The following is an 18,217-nucleotide window of genomic DNA, read 5'->3' on the forward strand; positions in this document are numbered from 1 at the left end:
AAAGATTTTCTTAGTATTAAGTAGCTTAAGGATAAAGAGGGCTGATTTTGCCATGAACAACATAACTGCTCAGAAGTAGCCAGCCACTGCTAATTAGAGCCTTGGTTTAATTTGACAAATTGACAGTTTAAAAGAAGCTTTTTTTTTTTTTTTTTGAGACAGAGTCTCGATCTGTCACCCAGGCTGGAGTGCAGTGGCGCAATCTCTGCTCACTGCAAGCTCCACCTCCCAGGTTCACGCCATTCTCCTGCCTCAGCCTCCCCAGTAGCTGGAACTACAGGCTCCCACCACCACGCCCAGCTAATTTTTTGTATTTTTAGTAGAGATGAGGTTTCACCGTGTTAGCCAGGATGGTCTCGATCTCCTGACCTCATGATCCACCCGCCTCAGCTTCCCAAAGTGCTGGGATTACAGGCGTGAACCACCACACGCGGCCCTAAAAGAAGCTTTTAACTACAGCTTTGGAAAATATTCCTGCCCAGAGTGAGTACGAATTTATATGGGCAAATTGAAAGGATGATAATTTCATATATTTGAATATCAGACTATTTTGGGGGTATAGGTCTGGCTAGTAAAAATGTGATACTTTTATGGTAACGTTAAGTCTTTTATAGAAGTAGGATTTGAAAATTAAAAGGAGTTTTAGAAATCATTTGCTTGCATCCCTTCAGTTTATAGATGAAGAAACAGAAGCCCAGGCAGGGAAGATGATCTGTTTAAAGCCATACAGTTAGTCATAGACTGGTCAGATGCATATTTTGTTTCTGATCTCTGGTACCTTAGCCACTTCACCTTTTTTTTCCAAATAGTCATCAGTGAATGATAATGCTTTAGCAGATGGAGTTGGAGTATCTAATAAATGTGGCAGAGTATCTAACAGATACTGTCCTCAAACAATCAACAGTATATTAAATGCCTAGCATATACCTGAAAGCAAGTTACATACTGAAGGTAGAAAAAGAAATACATAAAAAAATTTTTGTGGGAAAGCACTCCCTATTCAATAAATGGTGCTGGGATGACTGGCTAGCCATATGCAGAAGTATGAAACTATATCCCTACCTTTTACCATATACAGAAATTAACTCAAGATGGATTAAAGACTTAAATGTAAGAAATAAAACTACAAAAATCCTAGCAGAAAACCCAGGAAATATCATTCTGGACATAGGCCTGGGCAAAGAATTTATGACTAAGACCCCAAAAGCAATTGCAACAAACCAGAAATGGACAAATGGGACCTAATTAAACTAAAAAGCTTCTGCACAGCAAAAGAAACTATCAACAGAGTAAACCTATAGAATGGGAGAAACTATTCTCAAACTATGCATCCAACAAAGATCTGATATCCAGAATCTATAAGGAACTTAATTCAACAAGCAAAAAACAACTCCATTAAAAAATGGGCAAACGACACAAACAGGCACTTCTCAAAAGAAGACATACATGCAGCCAACAAATATGAAAAAATGCTCAACATCACTAATCACTAGAGAAGTGCAAATCAAAACCACAATAAGATACTACCTCGCACCAGTCAGAATGACTATTATTAAAAAGACCAAAAAAAAAAAAAGATGTTGGCAGGGCTATAGAGAAAATGAAAGTCTTATACACTGTTGATGGAAATGTAAATTAGTTCAGCCCCTGTGGAGATTTCTCAAAAGAACTTAGAACAGAACTACCATTTGATCCAGCAGTTCCTGTACTGATTATATACCCAAAGAAAAATAAGAGCCACAGTAGTAATAAGATGCCCTAGGCAGAGGGACATAGGTGAAAATTAGGTGGAAGTTTAGAAATAACACATCAATACTTTCTGTATTATAAAGTTTTCATTGGAATGTTTGGCAAATTGTAAGGGCTGCAGATACAGTTTGATTCAGGACTCAAATAGTATAACAAGGATCAGTTTTTCTCTTTTTGTTTCTTTGCTTCGTCATCCCCATTCTCAGGCCCCATGTAGATACAAGATGGCTGGTTACCAATAGCTCAAAGTTCTGGATTAGAGTCTCTTTAGTACCAGCTGACCTTACTGGAGTAGTATCTCAGAAATAATCACCATGACCAAGGGAAAGGAATTCTCTGACAACGGCTTCCCATATGGGGATGGAAGCAAGTGAGGTGCTTTTGCCACAGGGGGGACTTATGGATATTGGATAGCAAACACTACAAATACTCACTAAACAGAACCATTTCAGGTTTTACATAGAGGCAAAATCTTGGCGACTTTGAAGATTTTGATTTACGTTTTCCTTCATATTGTCTTAATACTTAAATAACTATAATTCTGAATTAAAATATTAAAATTATTTTGTCCCTAGTTTCTAACTTAAGGGGAAAAATTTTAAATGAGAATGGCATAATTTAAGATTATATTCATCAGTTTCCAAGTGCTATTTGGAGAAGAGTGAGTTTCCCATATTGCTTTCGTGTACCTAGATGAATACCATTTAAAAAAAAAAAACAGTGAAAGTTTTCAGTATATATGAAGAATAAGTTGCACATGAGAGCTTGAATTAATATTACAACAGAAATGTTCAGTTTTCTGCCATAAAGAATAATTAAAAAGTGATTGACTCAAACTTGTTTTTGTAGGACATCAAAAATGTTTATACTCTTAGATTGGTTAAGTTTAAAATGTTCACCGTTAATCTGATTTGGCAGTGAAATAATTACCCTCATATAGTGAGTGATATTTCCATGTTACCATGTGAACTTACTGAATTTGTTGAGATAGGGTTCCAGATCGGAGGTGTAGATATTAACAATATCTTGGTTAATTAAAGCAACAAATAACATGAACATAATTTGATAGGAGTAAAATATTTACTCATGTTATATATAATTGGATACATGTACAGGTTGAGTATCCCTAATCTGAAAATGCAAAATCCAAAATGCTGCAGTGAACTCAAAAAGTATCGGATTTTGGAGCATTTCAGATTTCGGATTTTCAGATTAGGAATATTCAACTTGTACTTATATAATGTATTCAAAGGAAAATGAAATTGAATTGCCTTATATGGCTTGTCATTTTCTTTATTATAATAAGCTGCTACAGTAACAGTGAAATTTTGTTTACTTGGAACTCTTAGAGAATGAATCATTCTGAATAATAGAATTCCATAGAGCCTAATTTCCAGATACTTGATCAGGTTTTCCCTGTAGTTTAAATTTTTCTCTAAAATACTTTTCATAATTTCTTCACCTCCTTAAAGTAAGTGAAAATGATTATAATTTTTCTTTACAATTCAGGTTATTATTTGCATCATTTATTGTTCTGTGCAGCAATGGAAGTTTGTAGGGTTGTTTATCCTTTGTGAAAAAGCCATAAAGTGCTTTGAGATCTTGTGTGTTCATTATGTCCTTTTTAACCTACCTCTCTCTAATTCCTGTCTCCTTTTTGCTTCTGGACTTATAGCAGCCTCTTTTCAATGCTAAAGACTTTGAAGGCATATTAACATTCTTTTACACATTGTATATGGCACAGGAGTACATAGACTCTAAACATTGACTCAGGACATCGACTCATAGTGGGCCTGGCTTATAGAAGCTTAATAAACACTTATTGGTTGAATGGATGTTGTAACATGTTCATGCATTGCTTAAAAATGGGGGTGTGTTCTGAGAAATGTATCAGATGATTTCAGCCTTGTGCAAACATCATAGAGTATACTTACACACACCTAGACTGTACAGCCTACTACACACCTAGGCTACACACTTGTACAGCATGTTATGGTTCTGTAGGCAGTTGTAACACAATGGTAAGTATTTGTGTATCTAAACATAGAAAAGGCACAGTAAAAATATAGTATTAGGTTGGGCGCAGTGGCTCATGCCTGTAATCCAAGCACTTTGGGGGCCGAGGCGGGCGAATCACGAGGTCAGGAGTTCGAGACCAGGCTGGCCAATATGGTGAAACTCCATCTCTACTAAAAATACAAAAACTTAGCTGGGCGTAGTGGCGGACGCCTGTAATCCCAGCTACTCGGGAGGCTAAGGCAGGAGAATCGCTTGAACCAGGGAGGCAGAGGTTGCAGTGAGTCGAGATCACACCACTGCACTCCAGCCCAGGAGACAGAGTAAGATTCCGTCTAAAAAAAAAATACAGTATTATAATCTCATGGGAGCACCATCACATATGCAGTCTGCCATTGACTGAAATGTTATTTGGCATATAACTGTATTTACAAAGTTGTCAAACATACTCTGATAATCTAAGGAGGAGAAGTATTTGAGAAGTGAGAAATTCACATTAACATTTCCCAAAGACAAGTCATACATCTTAAAATTTAAGAACTTGAAAGTACCTCAGAAAACATGTATGTCAGGCTGTAAGTCTTCTGCAGTCAACTTTTATCTGGCAAAGATCTTTGCCATTTGCTGTCACCTCAAAAAGAGAAACACAGCTGTCAGTGAACTCCCTTCCTTCTGCTAATAATTTTATCTTTATGCCTCCTCTGTATCTTTGCTGAACTAAAAGCTTCAAGGAAATGATAAGTACTTCCTCACAATTGAATGTTGACCAGATCCATGCTATGGAAATATTATTAAACTTTGTTATCTAGTAACTTTTTAATCTAAAGCTAAGATTATGCTTTAAATAGTTCTTTCAATCTTCATTTATCTCATTTTTTCTTTCTTGCAATTCTTCAAATATCAGGTAAACAGACTGGTTAGGCATTTTGTTTTTTGGTTTCGTTTTGTTTTGTTTTTTGGTTTTTTGAGACAGAGTCTCGCTCTGTTGTCCAGGCTGAAGTGCGTTGGCGCAATCTCAGGTCACTGTAGCCTCCGCCTCCTGGGTTCAAGCAATTCTCCTACCTCAGCCTCCTGAGTAGCTGGGACTACAGTCCTGTGCCACCATGCCAGCTAATTTTTATATTTTTAATGGAGATGAGGTTTCACCATGTTGGGCAGGCTGGTCTCAAACTTTCAACCTCAGGTGATCCACCTGCCTCGGCCTCCCAAAGTGCTGGGATTACAGGCATGAGCCACCGCGCCCAGCCTTGGTTAGGCATTTTGGAATGGGACTGTCACACTTCCACAGTTCCTTCCTTCCCCCAATTTTATTTTTTCTAAAAATCTCATTTAAAAATACCTGTAAAGTCATGTACTAAATAGCTGTCTCTTGATGTCTGGACGGAGTTGTAAATTAAGCACTTTCTCCTGCTTCCTTATGTAAAGCTCTTATACTCTGGTCACTGGCAGTAGCTTTAACATTTTTTCCTGTATCCCATTCCATTGGACAGTGGGTCTCTCTGTCACTTTATTGATTTACTTAGGTTGTTTCTGATTGTCCTTTTGCAGCTACAAATGTTGTAGTGAGCATCCTTATGTATATCCTTGCCTACTTATTGAACAATGTCTGTAGGATAGTTTCCTAGACTTTCTTTTGCTCAAAGGTTATGCAGTTGTAACATTTTGATATATGTTGTCAAATGACACTCCAAACAATGAGAACACATTTATAAGCCAGCTACCAGTATATGAGTGTTCATTTTTTCTACAGCTTCAACATAATTGTTTGATTTGTTGATCCAGAGAACATGAGCAATAAGTAATAAATCTCAAGGTTATTTTATATTATCTTTGATTTATGACTTCTACAAATAGCTTTCAAAAAGAGGTACATTTAATATTTTCCTTTTATCACTTCCAAGCCTATTCAGATATGAAATGTGCTATCAAAACAGGGCAATTCATTTTTTATTATTACAGGCATGAAACATCATTTAAGGAAGTTACTTTATCAATCATTGCCAAATACTTCTCTTCTTTACTATTATATCACCTGTAAAGTCAGAATATGTACTTTGAATGCTTGTTCTTCCAAGTTGGAGTTCACAGGACAACTGTTGCACTTGTCATTCCCTTTGCTAACATTTACATGTGATCACTTTGAAATACTCCTTGAGTTTTGCTGAGGAATAACGCTGATTACAATGGCGAATGAACAATAATTTAAAGCATATTAATGACTTTGTTAATCCAAACCAGCATTAATGAAATCCGAGCTTTATTTATTTATTGCTTGCTTGCAGGTGGATTCACCAATGAACTTGAAGCATCCTCATGACCTAGTCATATTAATGAGACAAGAAGCAACAGTTAACTACCTCAAAGAATTAGAGGTGAGGCAACTGGGCATGTGAGATGCAGCTGATGCTTGTTGCATTTCACAGGAGCCATTGTGTTCAAAGAAAAGCTAAAGCATATTATTTTTTAAGTCTGAGTCTTCTGACTTTTGCGGGAATGTACTACCTGCAATGTGTGTGTGTGTGTTTTTTTTTTCTTTATCATTTTATCAAAGTGATATTTGAGTAGTAGTAAGAAAAACAGACTACTCTAGCCTGGGTATATGCGTGATTCTTTAAACTCATTTATCTTTGAACAGAATTTTTGTGTTTTTAAGTTTTTTCCATCAAATATGAAAATGATATAATCTCTGAAGATATTCCTAGAATAATTTGGATAAAATATGAAAAGAAAGAAAGGTTTTAATAGCCTAAAAATGTAATTATTGTTTATTCTCAGGTAGTAAAAACTAATGTCTTCCTATTATGTTTTCTTATGGTTGACATGAAAAACATTAATCACCTTGTTCCTTGAAAGCTCGAATCTTATTAGTGCTAATAAAATCTGACTTTTTTTTAATAAACATCAGTTTTCCTTTTCTCTAACATATTTCCATAAATTGATTTTGCTTAATAGCAAACAGTATTTGTTATTTGAAAAACTAGGTTTTTTTTTCTCATGAGATCTCTGCTTTAAAGTTACAGTGTAAATTGAATCTAAATTGTAAATAAACGGTAAGTTGTAGAAACATTAAATCAAATTGCAAAATGAGAAAAAAAACTAATGGGAATAATAAAAGTAATAAGAGTAGAATCAGAGTATTTGAGAATTAGAAGGAATCATAAGATCATCCTCATTTTAGAGGCAAGGAAACAATTAGACCTAAAGACAATGAATTGCCTGACTTCACAAAGCAAGATATGGCAGAACCAGAAACAAAAGCTGTATCTCTTGACTTAAAAGCTGGCATACCTGTTTTTTGTTTTGTTTTGTTTTGTTTTTTGAGTCGAAGTCTCACTCTTGTCGGCCAGGCTGGAGTGCAGTGGCACGATCTTGGCTTGCTGCAACCTCCACCTCCCCGGTTCAAGCCATTCTCCTGCCTCAGCCTCCTGAGTAGCTGGGATTACAGGAACCTGCCATCACGCCCAGCTAATTTTTGTGCTTTTAGTAGAGACGGCTTTTGCCATGTTGGCCAGGCTGGTCTCAAACTCCTGACCTCAGGTGATCTGCCCACCTCGGCCTCCCAAAGTGCTGGGATTACAGGCATGAGTCACCGCGCCCGGCCAAAAGCTGGCATACCTGTTAAGCCAAGTTGGCATGTATTTTCTTGTTATGTAAAAGTCCCGAATTTCATTTACATACATTTAGTATATTTATCAACATACATATGTCTACAAATAGTTATAAATATGTACTTTTAAAAAAATCTGTGAATTAAGAGAGAGAAGACTTTAGCACATGGTAACCAGCTCTGCCTAATTAGTAGTATATTTAGAGTGTTTCTAGAACTTGAATACCTCAACATTGTAAAAATAGTTTCTCACCTTGTTCCTACTGGTTTTATCACTTGTAAATTTGGAAATGTTGATTTTTATCAATACTAGGAATTAGACAATAGGTATCCTTATAGTGCTTCATGCTTGGAAGCATGATCTATTTTTATTTAAACCCAGTGTTCAGAAAGATGCAATGGTGCAGAAAAAAAATTTTTTTCAGGTATATAGACACATTGTATATGTTTATTGCTATCTTTTTAGGGAGGCAGTATTATATAAAGAGAAAGAGATTTAAATTGGAGGATATATAGGAAGAAAGTGCCATTTATTAAGTCAGTGAAAATGAAATGAAAAATATTGACTCCACCAATTTTTGGTTAAGGTAGTGTAGGAATTTATACTTATACTAAATATAAACTTCTATTTTTGTTTATACTTATACTATGAAGCTTCTGCTTCATATGCATAGCAGTGCCAGGTAAAATATAAAAATATAAACCAAAATAAAATGTAGGCAGGCTTGAAAGTAGTATAAGCATCTCCATAAACCAGAAATGAGGAGAAGCACTAAATTGGGAATGTGGCCAAAGCTACCGACCTTTTGGGCTCCAAGGCCAGGAGCAGACTATAGTAGTGTCTGATATGCAGCACTGTGGAGTTAAGGGAGCTGACAGTACTCCATGCAAGATGTAGGAACAGAACGAGGCTTACTGCTTGAAGACTGGGATGGAGCCATTCTGCTCCTAGAAAGAGCCTGGCAAAAATAATAATAATAACAACAACAAAAGAAAACATATCAAAAACAGAAAGACTAACCCTGATAACCAAAAAAAGGAACTGAATCATCCAATAGTTCAATAATTACATCTTCAGTTTCCTGAATATCATTTTAGGGTAGAATATTTGGGATAGGAACTCGAAACCAAAATTGGAAGGTCTGATTCTGAGCTTGGTAACTGGATAGAACCTGGGAACAACCACAAAACTATGAGACCTAGATGATGGTCATGGAATGATTGGAAAGAAGGGGATGAGACAGAGGGCATGAAGAAACTTCAGGGTTTCTGACCTGAGTGATTGCAAGGTTGAGGTTGATATTAGCTGAGATAAAGAAGACTGAAGGAGGTACAGGATTGGGGAGGAGTTTGGCTTTGAAATGTTAACGTTTGAAATGCCTATCAGGCATTCAAGAATGGACATCACGTGGGCAGTTGGTTCTTCTAGTGGAAACTCAAGGGGAAAGATGCAGGCTCAAGATAGAAATTTGTTAGTCATTGACAGATAGACATAAAGCCATGAGACTAGATAAAACAGTTTATCTACCAAGTAGTGACAACTATATGAATATCTTAGATAACAGAAGACAGTGAAGGGTAAGGGAAAATCAATTCTACTGAAATTTTATATTCTTTTAAACTATCATTTAAGAATGAGGGCGAAGTAAAGATAATTTCTGACATACAAAAGCAGTACTAACCACAGACCCTCACTTCAGCTGAAAAAAACATATTAAGTATGTATTTCTGCAAGAAGAAAAGTAAACCTAGTGGAAGTTCATAGAATGTCTAATGATAAGTTAAAAACATTGATGAAAAAGTTGCTAAATTTATTTACTTATTGGGCTCTCTAAGGTCAAACTAGATAAAATTAATAATATGTAGTTGGGTTGGAGTATGTTCAGTAATTAAAGCATGTTAGACTGTTTTGTCATGTTCAAAAGATAAAAATAACTGAATAAATTAAAATCCTATGGGAAAATTTATTGGCAAATATATTAAAAACTTAAGGATGTTGCTTGCTACTTTTTAAGTAGTCTTGCCAAAAAATAATCAAACCACAATATAATTTGTTATTCAATGTAATTTGTTTCCTTTGTCATTCTATCTCTTACATTTTATATATTTAAAAGATTATTCTGAGAAGAGATTTATAGGCTTCATCAGACTGCCAAAGAAGTCCATGACACAAAAAGATTATTACTCTAGATCCTGCTGTCAATATTCAGGAAATACAGAAAATAGAAGAACATGTTCAGTGAACCTTGAGTACCTAGTCAGCAAATTCCCCTAGAGTGGCAAACTCTACAGAACAAACAATCCAATTTCCTTTTTCTTTTCTTTTTTTTCTTTTTCTTTTTTTTGAGACAGGGTCTTGCTCTGTCACCTAGGCTGGAGTGCAGTGGCATGAACACGGCTCACTTCAGCTTCAACTTCCTGGGCTCATGCTATCTTCCTGCCTCAGCCTCTTGTGTAGCTGGGACCACAGGCGTGCACAATGCCCAGCTATTTTTTTTATTTTTTGTAGAGACAGCGTCTCACTTTGTTGCCTAGGCTGGTTTCAAACTCCTGGGCTCAAGCAGTCCTCCCACCTTGGGCTCCCAAAGGGCTGGGATTATAGGCATGAGCCACCATGTCTGGCCCCAGTTTCTTTAACAAATAAATTACAAGGGAGTGGGGGAGAGAGAGAGAGTGGTATCCAGTAGATTAAAAGAGATGTAAGAGACAAATCAACCAATTGCAGTGTGTATGGACTATGTTGAATTCTGATTCAAACCAACTATGTATTTTTTTATTTTTTTATTATTTTTTTGAGATGAAGTCTTGCTCTTGTCCCCCAGGCTGGGGTGCGATGGCGCAATCTCAGCTCACTGCAGCCTCCGCCTCCTGGGGTTCAAGCGATTCTCCTGCCTCAGCCTCCCGAGTGGCTAGGATTACAGGCATGTGCCACCACGCCTGGGTAATTTTTTTTTTTTTTTTGTATTTTTAGTAGAGACGGGGTTTCACCATGTTGACCAGGCTGGCCTTGAACTCCTGACCTCAGGTGGATCCGCCCACCTTGGCCTCCCACAGTGCTGGCTGGGATTACAGGCAGGAGCCACCGTGCCCGGCCACAAACTCTATTTTTAAAAGAGAAGAAACAATTGGGAATTTGAATGCAGACTGAATATTTGATATTAAGGAATTACTATTTTTTACATGTGATAGTGGTGTGGTGGTTTTATTACTTACAAAAGAGGCTTTTCTTTTCAAAACATACTGAAATATTTACTGACGAAAACCAAAAACAAAAAAAAATAGGGGCAAGCACTAAAATAATAGACATGCAGGCCAGGTGTGGTGGCCCACACCTGTAATCCTAGTACTTTGGGAGGCTAAGGCAGGAGGATTGCTTGAGACCAGGAGTTTAAGACCCTGTCTCTACAAAATAATTTTGAAATTAGCTGGGCATGGTGGCAGGCACCTGTAGTTCTAGCTACTGGGGAGGCTGAGGCAGGAGAATTGCATGAGCCCAGATGTTTGAGGTTACAGTGAGCTATGATAGTACCACCGCACTCCAGCATGGGTGACAGAGTGAGACCCTGTCTCAAAAAAAAAAAGAAATCTATAGTTACCAAACTTACAAATAAAAAAAGAGGATGTAGGAGGAGAGGAGAGAACATAGAAAAAGTATCTACTATGCAAATGCTAAGCAAAAGAAAGGTAATATGGATGTATTTATACAAGTTCACAGTTCCTTATTTGAAATCATTGGGGCTATATATGTGTTTAGGAATATGGTTTCTTGTTTTGGTTTTTTAATTTTAGAAATGTTAGGCCAGGCACAGTGGCTCACGCCTGTAATCCCAGCACTCTGGGGGGTCGAGGCAGGCAGATTGCTTGAGCCCGGGAGTTCGAGACCAACCTGGGCAGCATGGAGAAATGCTGTTTCTACCAAAAATAGAAAACTTAGCCAGCATGGTGGTGTGTGCCTATAGTCCCAGCTACTTGGGAGGCTGAGGTGGCAGGATCACCTGAGCCAGGGATGCGGAGGTTGAGTGAGCTGAGATTGCACCACACCACTGCACTCCAGCAACCTGGGTCACGTACCAAAACCAGGTCTCAAAAAACAAAACAAAACAAAAAAAAGAAATGTGATGGGCACAAATATTTTATATTTCATTCTACTTCTCAGGGCTATTTCAAACTCTACAATCAGATACATTAATATTTCTTTAGTGACATGTATGACCATGCATAGTAAGAGTATAAAGACTGTAAAATGGCTTTCCATCAGGTTTTGTTGCCATGTGAATTTTAATGCAAAAAATTTTTTTAAAGCTTTAGGTTTTCAGAATTTTAGATTTACAATGGTAAAGAACAGTGGGCCTGTCTCAGGCAAAATAAGAGCCTAAAATAATTAATAGACAGATACTACTTGCTAACAACCTACCAAAAAATATAATATCATATACTTGTATGTACCTAACAACTCGGCCTCATGGATATAAGTATGTTTATATCAAGACAGCAAAAACTGACAGAATTACATGAAAAGTCAACCAGAGGAAGCGATTTTGCAGATCTTTATCAGAAACTGATAAGTCCAACAAAAATACTGTAAAATACAGGAGGTAACACCTTTGGATCTATATATATCTATATGTAGATGTATACAGCAAGACATAGAAAAAGAGATAGAGGGAGCGAGTATGCCCTAAATTGAACGAAGATAACATACAGTGTTTTCAAGTAGAATATTTACCAGAATTGACCACTGCCAGGATGTAAAGGAAATAATTTACAAAGTTTTGTTATCATGCATAACATGTTCTCTGATCACAGTGCAATTAAGTTAAAAGAAATAAAATACACACGCCCAGGAAAAAAGAGAGAAAACACAAATTTTTGAAAATCTTGAAGGCATTCTTAAATCACCCATGGTTTAAAGAGAAAACTCACAAAACTTTAGACTATGGTGGGAACACTTCATTTCAAAAATCCTGAAATGAAGCTTAGATATATTTAGATATGAATTTATAGAAAAATGCATTTATTAAAATAAATGGCACAGTAACTCACATTTGTAATCCCAGATACTTGGGAGGCTGAAGCGGGAAGATTGCTCGAGCCTAGGAGTTTGAGTCCAGACAGGACAGCATAGCAAGAGCTTGTCTTTAAAAAGAAAAAAAAAAAAAAAAGACTGAAAAGACATGAGTTAAATATTCAACACGAGTTAGAAAACATAATAAACCAAATAACTAAAATAACCTAATATAAATATGGAAATAATATTATAAATAACATAAGAAATTAAACAGTTTCAAGAAAACAGTATTGTTTATTTAAAAAATAAAATAAACCAAACTAGCAGCAAGGCTTACCAGAAAAAAAGAGAAATGACAGAAAAAAAGAAATGTTAGTGATGAAAAAGCAGATATCAGATAAAGATTTTTTAAACTAAAGACATAATTATTAATACTACAAAAACTAGACCAATATATTTGAAAACTTAGGTATAATGTAAGGTTTTAGAAAACACGAAATATAAAAATTGATTGAATAAATGGGGAAAGGATAGACTTTTTATAAATGATATTAGGAAATTGATTGTCCATGTGGGAAAAAAATACCTTTCAATGTACAAAAAAAAAAAAAAATTTCCTATGCAGTTTAAAAATCTAAGTATGAAAAGTGAAACTTTTTACTAAAAAAAAATATTGATAGTCATGCATTGCTTAACGTCAGGAATATGCTCTGAGAAATGTGTTGTTAGGGGATTTCACCATCGTGGGAACATCATAGAGTGTACTTACACAAACCTAGGTGATAAAGCCTGTATAACATGTTACTGTACTGAATACTGTAGGCAGTTGTAACATAATGGTAAGTATTTGTATAACTAAGCATAAAAAAGGTACAGTAAAAATGTGGTATTATAATCTTATGAGACCACTGCTGGGGTCCCTTGTTAACCAAAAACATCTTTATGTGGTACTTGACTGTAGTTGATTGATGTAATTACGATCTCAGGTTTGGGAAGGATTTCTTAAATAAAACAAAGTACAAACAATTAAGAAAACAGTTGATAAAGTTGCCCACCTTATAATTAAAAGTTTTTCTTCAAATGACAAAATTAAAAGATAAGCTACAAACTAAAAGCTAATACTTGCCATGCATATAACTCATAGAGGATGAGTTTATAGAATTACTTTTTCCATAAATTTCTATAGATTAATTTCTTACGTATGTATGTATTTATTTATTTATTCATTTTTGTGAGACAGGGTCTCACTCTTGCCCCAGCTGGAAAGCAGGTAGGATGATCATTGCTCACTGTAACCTCATTGCCTGGGCTCAAGCAGTCCTCCTACCTCAGCTTCTCCAGTAGCTAGGACTACAGGCAAGCACCACCATCATACTTGGCTAACATTTTGTTTCGTGGGGATGGGGTCTCGCAGTATTGCCAGGCTGGTTTCAAACTCCTGAACTCAAGTGATCCTCTAGGCGTGGACTCCCAAAATGCTAGGATTATAGGCACAAGCCACCACGCCAATCCTACTAATCAGTTTTTTAAAGAAGAAAAGCTATTGGGGGGAAAAAATAAGCAAACTTAAACAGTTAATTCACAAAATATCTCATAAACATATGAAAATATGTTCAGTCTTATTAAATATTATTCTATTAGTTGATACAGTCCATATTTTATAGTGTATTAGTCAGCTTTTGCATTGGCAACAAATAGCCCGCAGAACCTCAGTGCTGTTCTCATGAAGGAAAGCGAAGGCTCAAGGAAGAACAATCAAATAATATAAGCCTGGTTAAAGTTTCTACTGAGAAGTGACATACACCATCTTTACTCACATTCCATTGGCCAAAGCAAGTCATGTGGCCATGCCTTGAAGTCAGTAGGGCAGGATAGCATATCTCCATGAAAAGTGTGGAGGGAATAATTGGAAACAGATCATAGGCCCTGTCCCCATTAATAATAACCCCAAAAATCTTAATGGCATAAACAATAAGGTCATGCTAAGTGATCATTTGGGGCTCTGTTGGGGATCTGTACCATGTCACTGTGATCCATAAGACAGGACCTAGGCCGACAGAGCAGCCTCTGTCTGTAATTTTGGCATTCTCAGTAGCTGAGGGAAAAAGAAAAAACATGGTGAAGCACACACTAACTCTATAAAACCTTTCCTATAAAAGGGTCACATGGGACTTATGTTACATTGGCCAAAGCAAGTCATGTTGCCCAAGCCTGAGTCCAGCAAAACAGTGATGTATCATCTTGTAAGGAGGGACAGGATATTAGTGAATAGTAATACAGTCCATCACAATAACATAGTCTACTACCATAATAAATATAACAAAATAATGTTTCATACCTATTTGATTGGCATAAGTTAAAAAGTATGACAAAACCAAACATTGCTAAGATTCTGGGGATATAGGTGTTATGATCTACTGGGACAATTCTAATTGTTATAATCACTGTGAAAAGCAGATTGACACGTCTATATAAAACTGAAAATGTGCATCCCATATGACCCCCATATTTCTGCCCTTGCTAGAATTTTTCACATGTGTACAAGGAGGCATTTATAAGAATATAGTAGCATTTTTAATAGCAAAGAAAGTTTTTCTTAAAGAAGCAACATAAATGTTTACAGGAAAATGGATAAATACATATTTATACATCCATTTAAATGAAAAATTTAGAGCTATCCTGACTAATGTAGATAAATCTCAAAAACATACATACTTTTTTTTAAGTTGTAGATACATTAAGTATGATACCATTTATATAAAATTTTAAAACTTACAAAGCAATGCTGTATTTTGATTTTTGATACACATATAATGAAAGTAATATTTTAGGAGAGTAAGGGTAATGTAGTATTTTATAAAAATATTTATAAAAATATACATGGAAATGACACATAAATTCAGATTAATTATAGGAAGTTAGAGATTTAGAAGACATTAAAGAATACCTTGAACTCCCTTTTTTTTTTTCTTTTAAAAAAAAAATCTGAGCTGGGCATGGTGTCTTATGCCGGTAGTCCCAACACTTTGGGAGGCCAGGGTGGGAAGATTGCTTGAGCCCAGGAGTTTGAGACCAGCCTGGGCAACATAGTGAGACTCCATTTCTATAAAACATAGAAAAGTTGGCCAGGCATGGTGGCTGAAGCCTGTAATCCCAGTACTCTGTGAGGCCAAGGCAGGTGGATTGCTTGCACTCAGGAGTTTGAGACCAGCCTGGGCAACATGGTAAAACCCCATCTGTATGGAAAAAAAAAAAAAAAATTAGCCAGACATGGTGGTGTGCACCCGTAGTCCCAGCTATTTAGGGGGCTGAGGCAGGAGGATCCCCTGAGCCCTGGAGTTTGAGGTTGCAGTGAGCTGTGATTGCACTACTGCACTCAGCCTGAGTGACAAAGTGAGACCCTGTCTCAAAAAAAAAAAAAAAATTAACTGGGCATGTGGCACATGCCTGTAGTCCAGATACTTGGGAGGCTGAGGTAAGAGGATCGCTTGAGCCCAGGAGGTCGAGGCTGCAGTGAGCTGTGATCACACCACTGCAGCACTCCAACCTGGGTGACAGCAAGACACTGTCTCAAAAAAAAAAAAGGGTGGAGGGGGGAGATAAAATATTGGCATATGATAGATACAGGTGGTGAAAATGTGGATATTTGTGTTATTGTCTGTACATTTGAAAAAACAGATATTTTATGGTTGACAGGAATTAACTGGAATACCCAGGTACCAATAGCAACATGTACTATGTCTTGAAGGATTGAAACAACCTGACAGGTTTGTTTTCACTGCAGAGCCATTTTGTGCCAGGAAAGTTAAGTTAGTAGATGTGCTTCGTGGGTAGTCAGAAATCATATTATGAAGGCCCATGTGTGTCAGTATGATAAATGTTGTGTTCTGTTACTTTCTGTATGTGGACATCTTTTTTGAGAAGCTTGTGTATGTTGACTAAGTTAACTAAGGGCATTTTCAGAATTCTTGTCTTCCTACATAGAGGATTCTGACTTCTTCAGCTCAGATTCCCCTTTCTCTTCAATGGTAGTTAGACTAAAATATTAGAAGAATCCATTCTGTTCTTACTTTCTTCTCAACAGAAACAATTAGTTGCTCAAAAAATTCACATAGAAGAGAATGAGGACAGAGACACAGGACTGGAACAGAGACATAATAAAGAAGACCCAGACTGCATCAAAGCCAAGGTGCCCTTAGGGGACCTGGATCTATATGATGGCACATACATAACTTTGGAGAGCAAAGACATCAGGTAAAGAAGTTCTCTTTCCAAAAATAAAATTGCTGTTTCAAACATTTCCTTTCTCAAATTAGTAAGAAATTATTTCTGTAATAAGGGTAAGCTTCAATCACAGATGAGTTTTCGAATTTGAAAGTTCAAAATACATACTACATGTAGAATTCTTATAAATTAATTTAAAATATTTAACACCACAGTAGAAAATGGAACAACTTGGCTGGGCGTGGTGCCTCACACCTATAATCCCAGTACTTTGTGAGGCCAAGGCGGGAAGATTGCCAACAGCCAGGAGTTTGAGACAAGGCTGGGCAATATAGCGAGACCCCGTCTCTACAAAAAAAAATGTTAAAAATTAGCCAGGCATGGTGGTGTGCACTTGTAGTTGTAGCTACTCAGGAGGCTAAACTGAGAGGATCACTTGAGCCCAAGAATTCAAGGTTACAGTGAGCTATGATGGTGCCACTCTACCCTAGCCCAGACTCCAGGCTGGGTGACAGAGTGAGACCCTGTCTCTTAAAAAAAAGGCCGGGCGCGGTGGCTCACACCTGTAATCCCAGCACTTTGGGAGGCCTAGGCGGGCAGATCATGAGGTCAGAAGATCAAGACCATCCTGGCTAACATGGTGAAACCCCGTCTCTACTAAAAATGCAAAACAAATTAGCCAGGCATGGTGATGGGCACCTGTAGTCCCAGCTACTCGGGAAGCTGAGGCAGGAGAATGGCATGAACCCGGGAGGCAGAGCTTGCAGTGAGCCAAGATGGCACCACTGCACTCCAGCCTGGGCAACAGAGCAAGACTCCGTCTCAAAAAAAATAAAAAATAAAAAATAAATAAAAATAAAAAAATAAAAATGAAAAATAAAAAAGAGAAAAAAATAAAATTGAACAATTTGTAGTTAAAAAAATTAACAAAAACTACCTATGGCCAATAAACATGGAAAAAAATTTCTCAGAAATTATCAAAAAAGTACAAATGAAAACATTTAGATAGTTTTCATCTACCAAAATGGAAAGCATATCAAAAAAATAGTAACTGGTAAAAATGTAGAGAGACTGTCAGTGGAAGTATAAATTGGTTTAACGTTTCTAGACAATTGAGCAGTTGTATTAGTTATTAAAAAGTCCATGATCTTATTCTGTGACCTATCTACTATTTTCTCTGTGATCCTTGACTTTAATTCAAACTCCCAAAATGTTTGACTCTTCATGGCAGCTATGTGAAAAGGTATGAATATTGACTAACAATTGTGTAAAGTTGAGATGCTATGAGAATATGGGGAAAATTTGACATTTCTTAAAGTATTATTGACTGAGCGCAGTGGTTTACGCCTGTAATCCCAGCACTTTGGGAGGCCAAGATGGGAGGATCACTTGAGGCCAGGAGTTCAGAACTACCCTGGGCAACATAGTGAGACCTGTCTCAACAAAAAGTAAAAAAAATTAACTGATTGTGGTGGTGCATGCCTGTTGTCCCAGCTACTTGGAAGGCTGAGGTGAGAGGATCGCTTGAGACTAGGAGATCAAGGCTGCAGTGAGCTGTGATCATGCCACTGCACTCCAGCCTGGGCAACAGAATGAGACCCTTTCTCTAAATA

General features: G+C 36.8%; 1 protein-coding gene across 8 annotated transcripts in view; it reads left to right on the forward strand.

Moving 5' to 3' along the window:
* Positions 1 to 18,217, forward strand: part of TTC17 (tetratricopeptide repeat domain 17) — a 135,924-nt gene that overhangs the window by 14,779 nt on the left and 102,928 nt on the right. For 6 of the 8 annotated variants that reach the window (XM_001157068.7, XM_009460257.5, XM_001157497.7 and 3 more), the window contains exons 2-3: positions 6,048 to 6,137; positions 16,465 to 16,634. In XM_001157068.7, coding sequence (XP_001157068.1) covers positions 6,048 to 6,137; positions 16,465 to 16,634 — 260 coding nt within the window. Of the gene's footprint in view, positions 1 to 323; positions 484 to 6,047; positions 6,138 to 16,464; positions 16,635 to 18,217 lie in introns of all 8 variants that reach the window. The other 2 variants (XM_063783984.1, XM_063783985.1) reach the window with 1 other exon arrangement.

This window comes from Pan troglodytes, chromosome 9 (assembly GCF_028858775.2).
Source record: "Pan troglodytes isolate AG18354 chromosome 9, NHGRI_mPanTro3-v2.0_pri, whole genome shotgun sequence".
In the NCBI taxonomy this organism is placed as follows: domain Eukaryota; kingdom Metazoa; phylum Chordata; class Mammalia; order Primates; family Hominidae; genus Pan; species Pan troglodytes.